The sequence below is a fragment of the Ursus americanus genome, chromosome X (genome assembly GCF_024610735.1).
Source record: "Ursus americanus isolate L20-20 chromosome X, mUrsAme1.1.p, whole genome shotgun sequence".
NCBI lineage: Eukaryota > Metazoa > Chordata > Mammalia > Carnivora > Ursidae > Ursus > Ursus americanus.
Window position 1 is genome coordinate 103,063,020 of NC_142164.1, and position 16,488 is coordinate 103,079,507.

At 42.4% G+C, this 16,488-nt stretch overlaps 1 protein-coding gene and 1 pseudogene across 2 annotated transcripts in view; both read right to left on the bottom strand.

Moving 5' to 3' along the window:
- PDK3 (pyruvate dehydrogenase kinase 3) overlaps positions 1-15,069 on the bottom strand; it is a 75,226-nt gene extending 60,157 nt beyond the window's left edge. Inside the window, exon 1 of one of the 2 annotated variants that reach the window (XM_045787118.2) lies at positions 14,762-15,069. In XM_045787118.2, the coding sequence (XP_045643074.1) occupies positions 14,762-14,867 (106 nt within the window). In that variant the 5' untranslated portion in view covers positions 14,868-15,069. The remainder of the gene's footprint in view (positions 1-14,761) is intronic. The other variant, XM_045787117.2, reaches the window with a different exon arrangement.
- The window catches only part of LOC123785382 (transcription factor SPT20 homolog pseudogene), an 88,289-nt pseudogene continuing 86,703 nt past the window's right edge, over positions 14,903-16,488 (bottom strand).

The following is a 16,488-nucleotide window of genomic DNA, read 5'->3' on the forward strand; positions in this document are numbered from 1 at the left end:
GCATGCCAGGTGAGGCCAAAGCAAGTTGTAAATAGATTTCACTGAGTCCACAATCTGTGCCCTCTGCCTAGGCAACCCCTCTGCCATTCCCCCCAGTCACTGAGTTCTATGTCCTGTGGGTCCCAGGATTCCTCAGAACACTGAAGAGTCTACTAGCACAATATGCAACACACCATATGTATTTAGTAAATATTTCCTAATTAGAACTGAAAATCAAAATATATAAGTTTATACGGAAACTTACTATTATAGAAACTTACTATAGCAAATAAAATTCAGGGATGCAAGGTCATATTTGCTGGTAATGGTAAATTCCTCTTATAGGTAGACCACTCCATTCTACATATTTGGTCAGAGGTATCAAATCCTTCAAGTTAGGGGAAGAGGAGCCAAAGGTAGGAAGGAAGGTGATAATAAAGTGGCAGTAACTGTCAGTATGGTGTGTCAGGCCAGGGAGTGGAGGAAAAAGGCATGGATGTGTTCAGAACTGATATCACAAACAGAGCTCTGACCAGCTAGAGCATGTGAGTAACAACTGTAGCCAAAGCCACCGCAAAGACTCCTATCAACCTAATTCCAGAAGGGCCTTTAGGATCTAGTCCTAACGGTGGACTGGTAAGTTACAGGATGCCTTGTCGTCATGGAAGCAGGAACATTTAAGTAAAGGTCGCCATGTACTCATCTTCGAGGTGAACTGAAGCAAAATGTTAAGTTAACCGTTACAGTGAATGAAGAGGCTCCAAAGCCAGGAACTCTCAAAGCATTTATGAACGGAAAGTACTGTTTCTTGGAAAATGCTCAGTTTTTAGAGCTGGGACCTTCAGCCAACAAACTTTAAGATAATTAGCATTCAAGGTTAAGAGCTCCCTATGCAGCTTTTATTCTTAGCAGGAAGCTGATTTCATCCAGGAAATGCTGTGTCACTGACTTCCCATAATAAAAGCATAGCCAACATCTACTGAGCACCTACCATGTGCCATGCATTGTGCTGCGTGTTCTCAATTTCACCAGTATTACAAGGCTATGACGAGATGCTATCGTTTCTATTTTGTAGCTAAAGACACTGAAGGGTAGTGATCTGCCCACACTCGCGCTACTGGTAGGCACCAGAAATTAAGATTTGAGTACAAGTGCACAGAGATTGCTGCTCACACTCTCAGAGACAATAAGCAGGCTAACAAGTGGTGGTGGTCCCCAGAATAAGAACTGTCTCAGTGTAAGTAAATGAAGTAGGTACCAGTCTGAGAGTTTGGAAATGGTAAGACTAGATGAGCGGTAGAGTATGCAATTTCCTGATTGTCTAGCAGAATAAATTTAGACAAAACCTTGGTATTACTAACACAGACTATGTTCGCTGGAAGGAAGGGCATTGGGGGTAGTGGTATATTATGTTAAATGAAATGGTATACTATGTTGAACTGAAAAGAGCACAGGTTTAAAAGCTCCATCTACTTGAGGGGCGCCTGGGTGGCTCAGTCAGTTCAGCGCCTGACTCTTGATTTCGGCTCAGGTTGTGATCTCAGGGTTGTGAGGTCCAGCCGGACCCATGGTAGGTGTGGAGCCTGCTTGAGATTCTTTCTCTCCCTCTCCCTCTGCCCCTACACGCCCCCGTCTACCCACCCTTCAACGAAAAAGAAAGAAAAAAGAAAGAAAAACTCCATCTACTTGAATTTTAGGTGTGGTTTTGCCCCTAACTTTGCTTAGGCAGGATATTTAAATCATCTAAGCTTTGGCATCCCCATCCAGGAAATGGAAGTATCTACTCCACTTGGATGTTGGGAGAATCATAGCTACATCTGCCTACTATTGTGCCTGCCACGGAATGGTACACAAATATAAGTTCCCTTTGCCTCCTAGAGAGAATAATTTCTGGTTCACCTTGGAAGAGATGGCAAAGATGTCATGTCAACAACTAGTTGATGATTCGGGCAGGCTCTTCCTTACTTGGGAGTTCTACTTTCTCACAGATAAAACTGGGGAGGTTGGAGAGATGATCTCTAACCTCAAGCCCCCACTGGATGAATCTGAGAGGGTTAGATTTTGGTTTGTATCTCTATATAGTTATTTATCCTACACCAACCTTGCCTAATAATGTCAATTCTCGAACAAGTCTGGAGAGAGCATTGCTCTGAGTAGGCAGCCAAGGAAAGGAGCCAGAAATCAAGAAAAATAGTACACCATTTTCTGTGTGCTCTTCTAATTGTGTTCTCCACCCAGAAAGCCTCCAAGGACACTTTGGATGAAGGACAAGAGGGTAAACATGTCACACATTCCCAGAAACCACCCCTATTACACGAACCTTTGAGGGACCGGTAGGGACATCAGGAAAGCATGCCACAAAGCCACACGGTTCATAAATTTTGGCTAGCACATATAAATTTATGTATTTTCCCTGCTTCTCACTTATCTGTAAGTTTCTCAAAGGTAGTGACTATGAAGTGACAATTTCCCAAAGCTTCTCGATTTCTACTTCACTCCAAATCCAGGTGTTCAAGTAATGCTGATGGACTCCTAAACTACTTAAGTGTCAACGTTCAGCATCTCACACACTCCAGCCCCTGAACTGGTTCACAGCCCTTAGGCTTAGGCAAAGAGTCTACTGGATCTAACACAGTAGTTCTCAGCACACGACAATCACCCGGGTAACTCCAGCATACCAGCACTGGAGCCCCTACCTCCAAAGACTGATTTAATTGGTCTCAATGAAGGGCAGGTGTCTCTCTCTCTCTCTCTCTCTCTCTCTCTCTCACACACACACACACACACACACACACACACACACACACCACCCCCAGATTATTCTCATGAGCAGCAGGACTAAAGACCACGGACTAACATGACTCACAAAAAAATCCAACCAGGGAAAACAAATCAAAACCTCCTTAGGCTCAGACAGAAGCTATTTGCCCATCTATTTTTAGTCTCTGTTTTCATGTTTGAGATTTGTTTCAGCCTCTTAGGAAACTGGCCGAGAACGTCCTCATAGTTTTAAGAGACTTTTCAGCGTTACCAACTATCCTTTTTCTCCTTCTCTAGATGATCCTACATGGGAAAGATAAAAACTGCTGAACACGTTTCATGAAGGAAATGGCTGTACTTCAGGATGCCGTGACTCTTGACAAGCGGCAACTGGGTACCTGTCGCTCCTTCCCCTCTAGTGTGTTTTTGTTTCCACACTGCTCCCGATCCTTAGCTACTTCCTCAGCTACAGAGGGGCGGTAAGTTGAGCAGATCCTGGGTCTCCTGGCTCTACTGTATGTGTGGGTACTTTTCTTACCTGCCCTGAGTAACATGGACACGACTATTGTGAGAAGTCCACGATACTATATTTTATACCAATGTTGGTAAGTACTCCGAAAACGCCAGCTGAATCTACTCAATCTTTTTCAGTTTCCAAAGAGTCCATTTTCATTTCCTCCTTGAACAGCTTTGCTGAAGCCAAGCTGAGGCTAAAGAAGCAGAAATAGGAGTAGGTAGGCCTGAGATGACATGGCAGAGAATCTGGAAAGAAGGCTAACCAAAGAAGTGGTCTCCTTCTATATAAAGGGCAGTTTCTAGGGAAAGGGACACTCACTGTGATCAAGTAGCCGAAGGGATGATTAGAAATAAAGTGCTCACTTGAGCACATTACCTGACCAGTACAGGAAGAGCAAGATGCCAATTACCATTTCGCTTTCTGTTTAACATCGGAAGTGGGAGGAAATCACCAAATTTATACACGGAATATCTGCTACCAAGTTTAAGGAAACATTGTACTCTACTAGAACAGAGCCAAGGAAAGGTTCAGATAAAACCTGGAGTATGCTCTGGTCAAGTGAAAATGTACCGATTTGTTGGGAAAAGATAGGTATGTTACAAATCTCAAAGGACCCTACTGTTTTCTAGCCAAGGAGACATTGGGGAATATTTAACTTTCTGCTCCAGGAAAATGTTAGAGAGATACTTAGTAATTTATTCCCAATAGTGAAACTATTATATACTGACCTCTGTGCCCTAGTAAGAAAGCACACAACACTGGTACAACTCAAATGGTCCAGCGGAATCACATATCAAGTCTAAGAATGAAAACAAAATCATGACTGCTTACGTGATGCTTCAGGAAATAATCTATGATTTGGTTAGAACCCCAACTATTCAATTAGAGGGAAGATAAATAAAGGCCTTTGTAAATGTAATAGTTTGCTGTAATTTTTGTGCCATTCATTGCAGTAGAAAGTATCATCTCAGTAAAGATGAGACACTGACCAGAAACAGGGTTCTCCTTGAGGGATATGAAGGATACCACCAGGGGTCTCGATCAAACCCAGCTCTGCCCCCAGGGGAAGTATGGAGGTAAATTGACTGACCTCCCCCCCCCCCCATAAAAAGGGAAATGGACTAGCTGAATGCTTCCAGGTTGTTTCTATTAATGCCAGGCAAGCCATCCACAAACCCTTAGCACACTTTCCTGTAAGTTAACTAATTTACCAAGAAGAATAGGTGGGCAAGAACAGCAAGAATTTCTAAAAATGTATGGTAATAAATAAGGAACTGCCCTTACCAAATTTCAAGACAACTTACAAGGCAAAAGTTAACATATATTTAGTTAAAATCAGAAAAGTCCGACTGAATAGAATCCACAAATATAAACTACTCTGTGAACTGAGCACGTGATAAAACAGAAACAAAGAAAGATCTGCGGTCTTAATAATTGTTGCTACACAACTAGACAACAGAACAGAGCAAAAGTGAGTTAGCTACAAAAGTCCCGTCAGAAAGGGCAATAAATTCCAGAGGGGTTTAGTACAATTTGCAAAATGCTACAGGTGATAAATCTGACCATGATAAAATCACTGTAAATGACTGAGTATATAAAAACTCAGACTGTGCACTAAATAAAAAGGAAACCATATTCTGCATGAACATACATAAATACATGGGCAAAAGCTAGAAGGCTATCACCAAAAAATGGATGGAAGAATTAGAGGTGATATTCTTTCCAAATGCCTTTAATTGTATACTTTTATAATTACTTTACAAAAAAAGGGAACACAGTGGGAAACAATATTTACACAGCACAACAGGTTACTATGCCAAATAGATACAGGGAATTCATGCAAATGATCAAAACTCCAGATTCCAGTTAGTAAATGGTCAAGGACACTTTACACACAAAAGGCATAGAATAAACCCACACGGGGAAAAAGGAAAATGTTTAGCTTCTGTGTTACCTACTATACAATTAAAATCATAAAACCTCACTGTGGCAGGGCTGTGGAGAAACCAGTACACTTAAACTTTGCCTTCCACATGATAATTCCACTCAGGGGCACACACCCTATAGGTAAACCACCGATTACCTGGAAAAGGTTTAGCTAACTCCAAATTATGCTCCAGATAGCCAAGATTTACTTTCACTAGCAAATGGGAGAAACAGATCGCCATCATTTAAACACAAATTCAGATCAATCACTGCAAGCTACTTTAACAGGATACAATTATCTTAGACTAGAGGTGGAAAACTCTGTAAAGGGCCACCTGGTAAACACATTTGGCTCTCTGGGCCAGTCAACTCCACTGTTGTGAATGGACAGAAGCCACAGACAGTATGTAATAAATGGGCATGTTCCAGTAAAACTTTATTTACAAAAACAGGTGTCATCAAAACCCACAAAGTGTACAACACGAAGAGTGGATGTCTAATGTAAACTATGGACTTTGGATAATAATGATGGGCCAATGTTGGTTCATTGATTATTAACAAACGTCCCACACTGGCGTGGGATGTTGGTGGTGAGGGAGGCTATCTTTGGGGAGGGGCTGTATGTGGGAGCTCCCTGTATTTTCTGCTCAATTTTGTGGTGAACCTGAAACGATAAAAAATAAGGTCTACTAATAAAACAAAACAAAACAAAACAAAACAAAACAGGAGTCTGGCTCTCAGGCTGTATAGTTTGACAACCTATCTTCCACTATGGTATTCCTAAAACAAAAGCATTTGCCCAACTCCGACTTCAGTTTATCATGGAAGTCAAGTAATTAAATGCCTGTATGATATAAAGGAAAAGGAAAAGCAGTGATATTTTCTGATTCCATCCAGTAATAAATCCAAGGTTTCTCAAATCTTGCCAACAGCCTAACGAATTTCCTAACGCTAAGTGGGAGGAAACCACCCATCGGTAGGTCAGCAAGTGTGGCCATGTGCCCCCTTCAAGACTACAGACAAAACTGCACACACAAAAACCCCACACAAAACTGCGAAGACAGGTAAGCCAGAGCCACAATGTAAGTGCCCCGAGCCTGATAAACCAGATTACGTTGAAATCCAACCCTATCTGATCATAAAGGCCCCAAAGGGCCAATTCTGACTTTAAGCTTAAATACTCATCAAGATGCATGAAGCCAAGTTAGACATCTTTACCGAAACTGAAATCGTTCTCTTCCCCTTTAATTCTGAATAGTAGGCTTCTGTCTCCCAACAGGTTAGTCTAATTCTTGGCAACTCTTTATAGTAGAAAAACCTTCCTTCTTAGAGAAAAGGCGTATCGTGTACATATATGTGTAAGTACAAAATAAACACATGAGGAAACAAAATACAATTATTTTTCCTCTTTCCTAATGTGATAATAAAAAAAAATCTTTTCATCTCCCCTGGAAACAAAAATCACTGTTCTCTCCAGTGGTAATCAGGCTCCGGGGAGCAAAAGAACTTTAAAAACCAAGACTTTTTCAAAGGCCAGTCATTTGAAACCAAAGGCAGCTTTTCAGTGGGTATCAGAATCTTAAATTAAAATACTTTCTAAAGGAAAACAGAAGGCGGCTGGGCCCTTAAACCTCAAGAACAGTAAAAATAAGGAAATTAGCTGTTGCCTTCTCTTTTTTTTTAAAGATTTTATTTATTTATTTGACAGAGAGAGACAGCCAGCGAGAGAGGGAACACAAGCAGGGGGAGTGGGAGAGGAAGAAGCAGGCTCATAGCGGAGGAGCCTGATGTGGGGCTCGATCCCGCAATACCGGGATCACGCCCTGAGCCAAAGGCAGACGCCCAACCGCTGTGCCACCCAGGCGCCCCTAGCTGTTGCCTTCTAATAGCTAAAGGCTCCGAGGTTCACAGAAGCAGTGTGCTGGTGGTAGAAATCTTTTCTCTGAAAAGAAGGCAGTTTTGTCAGACAACCTGCCTTCTGGTGGTTTTATTTGGGAGATGCTATATTTAAATGTGTGGACATTATGGGAGTTTAAACTTACATAACAACTAAGGTGTTTAATGTTTAATAACCTTTACATGGAGCCAGAAATCACCAATTACGGAGCACCCAACTCTGCAGACAGACGACAGCCTGAAGAAGCTGTGAGAGGTTCCACACAGGGGCGAGGGCTGCCCTCTGTAAAGAGATGGTTGTGAATAAAAAAAAATTAATATAATAAAATAAAATAATAAAATCAAATTAAAAGGAGGGCAGGAACAAACACCTTTAAAACCAGTGCAGCTGTGCAAAAGACAAGAGCAAAGGAACTGGGAAGTAAAACAAATGGGAAGTAAGTCTGCAGGGAGCAAATCAAAGTGATGAGTGAAGGAACCAGAAGTGGCCAGGGTGAGACTGAAAGATGAACAGCAGGTCCAAATGAAAATGTGAATCATTTCCTATGAATTCATTCAAGATTCAGAAGGTTCTGTCTTTAATTTACATCTTAACAGCCCAAGTCCTCCTGTCCTTATACCACCAGGTGAAGTTTTCATTCATAGTAACTACTTAATGGAAAGACAGAACTCAAACTTTTGCAAATGTAACAAAGAGCCACCATTTTTTTCGTTAATAACATAAACAATGACAATTTTATTTGCTCACCCATTAATGGTTGATAATTGTGTCTCTCTCTGGGCTATAGTTGGTAGTTTGACACAAAAAGAAATATCTGAGTAAAGTCATTTTCATTTCTTTAGGATTTCTTCCCTGTGTATTAATTTCCTTTCAAAACAATCCTGTGTTTGGATTTGAGGAAGCCCATATATTTGAGCAGGACAAAGAGAAATAATCCGAGAAGAAATAAACTAAGAAATTTCAAGGCAGAGCTTTTTACTTTTCTTTGTTTACTCTGGTAGGATAGGTCCCTTGAGACAAAAGTTTACAAAGAGCCACCATTAGAATGAACTGCCCTTCAAGGACAACAAATTAGTACAAAAATCCTGAGAGTAACAGGTTCATAGGGAAAAAAAACGTAAAAGTTATACTGAGAAATAAAATCAATAAAATGTTTATTCTGAACATGAAAATGTGATACTTCTCTTACTCCTAGTAAGGAATGAATATATACTATCTGAAGCCTCGGTTCAATAGAAAAATAATGTGAGACACATGTGTAATTTAAAACTGCCTAGCAGTCACATTAACTCAAAAAGAAACAGGTGAAAGTTTTGATATTTCATTTAATCTAACATATCCAAAATACTATCATGTCTACAAGGAATCAATATAAAAACAGATTGAGATATTTTACCATTTCTTATATTAAGTCTTTGAAATCCACTGTGCATCTTATAGCACAATTCAATTCAAAACCTAAATTTCTATCAGAAGTAATTGACCTATAATTAGATTTCATCAAATTTACAGTTAAAGGAGAGTCACATATCCAAACTGCTCTAAACATATAAGTTTTCCAATTAACTGAATCAAGTATCAGCTTTAAATTTAAATCTAAATCAATTCAGTTTCTCAGTCACACTAGTCACATTTCAAGTGCTAAATAGGTTCAAGTGGCTAGTGGTGACCTTATTCGACAAAGAAGGCCTAAGATAATCAGAGGAACCAAAAATTCAAACCTAATTGTTAAAAGAACTATAATAAAACAAAGAAAATGAGATATGTAATACAGTAGAAAAATTAAGGTATTAAAAATAGAAAGCAAGAGAAAATTATAGATGTTTATCACTACAGATGACAGATCTTTCGTATCGACAAATATATGCATTGGTTAAACTTAACCACATAACAGAGAAAGTTGGATCACAAAGCAAAACCCAACTTTACACTACATTTCAAGATAACAATTAAGGCAAAGTAATTCAGGAAGACTGAAAATAAAATAAACACAAAATAAAACAGCAATGTTCCACCAGAAAATGTAAACAAGAGGAAAATAAGGATCTAGATCTCAATGTCAAATAAGGTTGAATCCAGGCTAAAAAGCAATAACCTAGCAAGAGGGCAGCATTCTGTATCGCTAAAGGGTACATCTCTCAATGAGGACATGACAGTTAAGAATGTCTCAGCAGCAAACAGGTATGAAGGAAATACTGTCAGAGAGATACGGAGATACGGAGAAAAAGAATTATATTAGGAGGCTTGAACTTCTCTCAGGTCATAATGGATCAAGTAGATTTAAAAAAAAGTAAAGGTATAGGAAACTGAAATAACATAATTAATATGGTATATCTGGTATCTCAAACTCTGTAACCTGAGAAGAGAACATCATCTTCTTTTTGCTGCCCAAATGTCACAGGAAATGACCATATATTGGGCTACGAAGTAAACACCCACAAATTAAAGAAATAATAATCCAGATAACATTCTGTGATCACAATGCAACAAAACTAAACATAAAGAAAATTACAATGCAGGATGTACCTGCCCTGAAAATTTAAAAACTCGAGCAACTCCTAGTTCACAGAAGAACAAGAATCTAAAGATGCAGAAGAGCTGGGAGGAGAGAGGATCAAATATTTACACGTCAGCTGCTAAAGCAGTGAGTAAAAGAGGAGTAACTGTAGCCTTAAGTACTCAAAGAGCAAAACAGAAAAGAAACCAAGTGTTCAACTCAGAAGAAAAAGAATAACAAACACGAGGAGATTGAGGAGATCAGAGGGAATTAAGAAAGTCAAAGCGGACATTAATGAACTAGAAAACAAAAGTCATAAAACTAATAAAGGAATTCAGTCATAAACTACTGTATAATCTAATCAAGAAAGGGGAGGAGAGAACAAATATAAAAAAGAGGAATAGCCACAGAGAAAATTAAGACTGATAAGAGACTACCATCCCAGCTATGCAAGTGGACTTAAAACCTCAATGACTAGGATAATTTTCTAAAGAAATATAACAAAATGTACTCTAGAAGAAACAGGAAATCTATACAGATCAATACCACAGAATACAGAAAGTTGTCAAAGAGCAATAGTCCCCAAACACACTAGGTTTAAAAGGTTTCACAGGGGGAATCTACCAAATCTTCATTTTTGTAAACATTTTATTACTTATTTAAAAATTTTAAGGGGGGGGGCACCTGGGTGGCACAGCGGTTAAGTGTCTGCCTTCGGCTCAGGGCGTGATCCCGGCGTTCTGGGATCGAGCCCCACATCAGGCTCCTCTGTTATGAGCCTGTTTCCTCCTCTCCCACTCCCCCTGCTTGTGTTCCCTCTCTCGCTAGCTGTCTCTCTGTCAAATAAATAAATAAAATCTTTAAAAAAAAAAATTTTAAGGGGGAAGGGCAGAGGGAGAGAGAGAGAGAATTTTGAGCAGGTTCCATGCCCAGCGCCAGAGCCTGAGGTAGGGCTTGATCTCACGACCCTGAGGCCATGACCTGAGCCAAAATCAAGAATCCGACCCTCAACCAACTGAGCCACTCAGGCAACCCACTACCAAATCTTTAAAGAACAGATTATTTGAAAGATAAATTGGTTTTGATACAGAAAAAAAAAAGTTTTCTGAAACAACCGCGGCATTGATAAGAAAATCTGACAGACTGCACATACATACAAGATCTACAGACAAACAGCACGTGGACATCAATATAATGAACCCAGGAGTTCAACATACGATTCTTGCTAGTTCTGTAAGGGTCAAAAGTTTCCAAAATAAAAAATCATTTACTCAAGGAGAAAAGATTCTAACTAGATAACACTTTTTACTTATCAAAAGTTTGACGACGACAATTTGGTAAAAGCAAAGGAAAACAGGCACTCTCAGAAACTTCTAGTGAGAGGATAAACAGACAACCTCTAGGGAAAGCAATCTGACAATGTTTATGAAAGTTTCAAATGCACACACCTTCTGAGGTAGTAATCCCATGTTCAGGAATATGTCCTACATACACACTCATACAGGCACGGAATGAGGCGCGTACAGGACGATTCGCGCTAGCCCTGGGGGCCATAGCAAAGACTAGAAACAACCTACTAGCCATAAAGAGGGAGTTGGCTAATGAATCACAGAATACTCATATAAACAAACTCTCAGAAGCCCTAAGAAAGGAAAAGGAAGTACTGTAGATAAAGATACAGAGACCTCCCTAAGGTATAAAGTTTAAGAAGCAAGGCGGACAGAGCTGTAACAAGCTGCTGTTTATACAAAAAATGGGGAGGCTAGTGGACAAAAGTAGGAAGGTGATATTTCTGTGTCCTTTGGCACTTTTGAATTTGAAACCATGTAATTCCCATCTCAGACCAAAAAGAAAATCTCATTTAAAAAAGAAAAAAACCTCCACCCTTTAGAATGCACTATTGCCATTATGAACTCATAATCCATTTAGAACACTTGCTATTCCTGCTACACTTGCTAACTGGGTGGAAGGCCATTCTTCAAGTAAAGACTGAGTTCAAGAAACTCTTATTATTTTAAACAGCATAGAAAAATATGGCACACATATGAAAGGGCAACAGTACTCTAGATCAGAAGATCATCTAATTAGTGGTTTTCAACACCGGTTATGCTTAAAAACAACCTGGGGATCTTCTAAAAATACCAGTGCCCTGCACCCCACCCCCAGACCATTTACATAAGTTTGGGGGATGGGACCCAGGCATGAAAACCATGGATCTAAATGCTAAAATCACAAAGGGTGATTTTGCTCCCCCAGAGGACATGGGGCTGTCTGGAGACATATGGTTGTCACAACGGGTGCCGTCTAGTAGGTACTGGCATCTAGTGGGTAGAGGCCAAGGATGCTGCTTTATAAACTTCCAACAATGCCCAGGACACACCCCCAACCATGACCTGTCCCAAAATGTCAAGAGTGTTGAGAATGAGAAACCCTTCTTTAAAATAAAACCACTGCTTCTGAAGTAACAACCAGTTTTCATCTTCACTCTTAAGGAAGATAATCTCCTTTTACTAATGTGGATAGATTAGTATAATAAAGCTATTTCAGTGGCCATAGAAACTACAATTTATTTGTTCGCATGCTTATAACGAATACTGAAACACTGAATTCCATGTACGTCCCTTCTTTGGTCCCTGTCAAAAATTTATGTCCTGTTTGTAAAACAGTGAGGGAGAAAATCCTAAAGGCAGCCTAGAGGTCAATATGGTCTACATATCTACTTTTTTTTGAGCCTCTGGTCTTTTAAAATATACTGAATTGGTACCAATCACCTGCCCCTTCTGGAGCCAGCACATACCTGGAGTCTGCCACAGCCCACACCTGACTGGCCTCATGCAGTCATCTGCTGCTCCCCAGCTTGTCCTTTAAGCATCTGAGGTGGCCTTCATCTGCCGTTTTCAACATCATGAAGGGGCATAAAGCCTCTTTACTCTTCTTCCTCCTCACCTTAAAAAATCCCCACATCCAATCTAAATTCTCAAATTCCTACATTACTTGCCACAAGAGAACTATCAAGAGCTAGAACTAAAAGAAAGGTAGAAGTCGAGATGGCCTTTGTGTGACAGCACTCTTCTTCTAGTTGTCATTAAACACAGGCTGCCCGCCACCTGTCTCTGGATATTACAAACTAGGCTTGTAGTTTCTAGCAAATTCCACTACAATTATATATAGCTCTTCTGTGAGCTTCCTTATAAGGAAAAGACTTCAATTATTAGGCTTCTTCCATTATCCTAGATTAGTGTATTCCTTCCACCTCTCCCAAAATAGGTCAGAAGCCTTTTATGGGAAATACCTATCAGGAGATTTGGTCATTTTCTTTTCAGTAGCTCATCCCTTTTCCTTTGAAACTACAATCACACAGTTCAGGAGTGATGTTTTAGAGATTACCCGATACAATCCACACCTTTTATTATTGAGGAAAATGAACCCCAGTGAGGTTCACTCAGCCAAGGCCACACTCTTGAGCTCGTGGCAGAGCAAAAATTAGAACACTTATTTCCAGATACTGGTCCCATGGGTTTTCCACGATAACACTATCTCCCACTGTGGTTTTCCTACTCAAGTAACATTCTTGCCAAGACACCTATTAACATGGGTAGATACTAGCTTGCTGTAAAACTAAATCAACTGAAATTTTGACAAGTTATCAGAGCTATCACGTCAATTTTGAAGGTGGAAAAAATTAGGAATTTCTGGATTCCTTTTGCTCCTTTTACTGTGAATTAACCTAACTCAGTTTACCCCAATGAAGCTGATACCTTCAGAATCTTCTCTAAACTATAAATTAGAAATGGAAAACATGCTATTTATAGCAACGGTGACATTTTCCTTCTAAACCCTGAAGTCAGGAGCTGCTTCAAACCTCTAAAATTTCAAAAGTGGCCAGAGATGGTCAACTACTGAAAAGCTTTCAGGAGTGAAGTTTAAGACGCAAAGATCAACATCTCATTGAACTTTGACTCTCCTCATCATTCTCTGGCAAAGTGGGTTCTTAAAATTTAATTTGGTCTCGACTTTAACCTAGTCCTCTCTTCCTATCCCAACTTTTTCAGTATAGGCAACATCACATTTTGCGTATCTTATCTTCCCTGGATGTTCGACCTCCTCTGCACTTTTAGTTTTTATTCCCACCTGCTAACGTCCCTTTACAGTTACATAAAATTCATTAAATGAAGAGACGCCCCATTATGTTCCCCTGAGAGCTTAGAACATCTTTGCTGCTCCATTTTATTCCCCTTCAAGGATGCTGAACTCCATTCGGATACCTGGGTGCGCACTTTTGTTTTACTCTCAGGTGGTTCACAACCAGCTCCCTCGCCTTCAGCAATTTCAAGTATTCGTCTAGTGGTTGAAAAGGCACCACTCCGGGGAAACACGATCCGGTTAGCATAAGGTGGTGGAATCTATTCCCATCTCAGCTAGGCCTCTCAGGCAAGGTGAGGGCCGGGTCTTCTGCTCTCCCACCTCAATCCGCGTCAGCTGCCCACCAGCCCACTTGACCTGGGAGGTGGTGGGACACAAAAGGGAAGGCAAGACGAAAGGTGCCGGCACCGAGACCGGGGGTGTATCAGACCCTGCTCTGACGCTAGGAGCCCACGCGTCCTCTCCTCCCAGCATCTAAGGCGTTCGCAGTCCAGGCCTCTAACTGCTTTAACATTACACGAAGAGGACAATAGTTCGAGTCCTGCCGCTCCAGGCACATGCGAACACCTTAGGGCAAAAAAGGAACAAAATGCCATTGCATAATTTGTTCAACCTCAGGGTGTTTCTAAACAGCTTTTACTCAACAACAACAACAACAAAAAGAATCTACAAGTAAAAACATTAAAAAACTACCCACATTCCGCTACTAAGTTTAAGGACGGTGAGGTCTGTGTCAAGTAGATTTGAAGCTACCGAAGCAGGTCTGGGGAGTCCCGCCTGGATGAGGGTCCTTGGACGCGGTTTCTGTGTTTCCAGGTAAAGCCCTGGCCGCTGTGCGGTTGCCAGGCCCTGCCCCTCCGCGCCCCGAAATTCGAGTCCCCTGGAGAGCCCCCGGGCATCCCGGAGCCCCTCCCGCGGTTCCCACGGACTTTGCCCGGAGCTGTGGAGACCCGCGGCGGTGGCGGGCCCGGAAGGCAGCGGCCCCGCGTCCCGGGGCTGTGGGTACCGTAGCGACCGTGGGGGCCCGCGGCCCCGCACTCACCGAAGTCTAGGAACTGCTTGATGGAGAGTGGCGATGGCGAGAAACGCGAGTAGCGTTCGATCTGCTTAGGAACCGGCTGCTTTAGCAGCCACCGGAAAAGCCGCATCCTCGCCGAGGCCGTGCACAGACCAGCCAAGACGCTCAGGCAGCCGCAAGAGCCGACGCAGCCGAGCCGCGCGGATCCGGCACGTCAGCCAAGCTCGCACCCCGGCCTCCGCCTCGGCCTTGGCGCCGCGGGTGCAGCCGCCGCAGCAGCAGCAGCAGCTCCCGGGCTGCGGCCGGCCGCCCGCGGCTTCCCCAGGCCCCGCCCACGGGGGCGGAGCTGGCCGCTGCACGTACGCGGCGCACGGAGGGCGCGGGGGGCACGGGAGGGCGCGCGGCCGCACGCGCCGGCTGCTGATTCGCCGCCGCCGCCGCCCTTGCTTTCTTTTGCTTGAGTTCGCCCAGATGCCGGCGCCTCCCTCTTTTGCTCCTGGGGCTGAGTCCCGCCGGGCAAGTGCAGCAGCCCCGCGTCCCGCCCCCGGCTAAGTCCTTCGCGGCCCTAAGGTAGCGAAGGTGCTCTGGGACTGCGAGGAGACCCGGAGTCCACGCCCAGAATCCAACCCTACGCCTTGTTCAAGGGCCTTCTCAACCGCAGGCACCTCTTCCGGGAGGCCTTCCCTGGATGGGCTGGCTACGGCCCTTCAGGATTCTCATTACATCTTGATAACTTTGATTTTCATGTCCCTTTTATCACTTAACTATAGTGGCTGATTCATGCCTGCCACCACACCACCACCTTAGGCAGAATTAAATGTGGTTATGTTTCACGCCCGCCCCCCACCCCTTAGACAGGCTTAATTGTCACGTCACTGACTGTTACGAGGCCCACCGCACCGCCTCCACCCCCACCCCTACCTCCCCACCCTTAAGCTCTCTTTTGAACACCTTTGGACAGGAATGTTAGGTCACTCACTCTGTTTCATGGCCTTCCGCTCCTCGTTCCCACCAACCTTCCCCCACCATCTTCCCACGTGAGGCCACCACCTTCGGACAAGATTAAGTCACGGACTCTGTTTCATGCCACCACAACCACCGTTGGACAGTATCAATTCTAACATCACTGACACTTGGTTTCGTGCCTCCCACCCCCATACTCCCTCTCACACCAACTGGCTGTTTCATACCACCACTACCATTGGAAAAGATCAAATTAAAGGTCATTGGCATTATCTTCCATACTCCCTCACTCATTACCACCACCACCACCACCACCACCATAGGACAGTTCCCTGACTCATGCTTCACCAACCTCCAGCACCACTACATTTGGATAGGAGTCTATGCTTGCACTAGGTGTTGGGTACTTTTTCTCTGCATACCAGTGAACTTGAACTTGGGGCTCAGTATATGAAATCATGATTTCCTAATGGGGGTATATGAAGTACTGCTGACTTTAACCATTTTCACCAAAACTTGCTTTACTTTTGGCAACGTATAAACATCAAGTAAAAGTAGAATGTTCTCTAAGGAAAGGTAAAAATGGAATTGGAGACCACTCTTTTGATCTGATTAGGCTGGTGTTCTCACTGAATAAAATTATCAGTGTGTAGCTATTTCACTTTTGTGCGTTCATTGGGTATTTATGCACCCAATTCTTTGCTTACTAGTTGCATCTTCATTCTGAATTTAAAGAAAAGTAATACGTACACTCAAAGGCATCCAGTGGTCTGCCCATACTTCTAGAT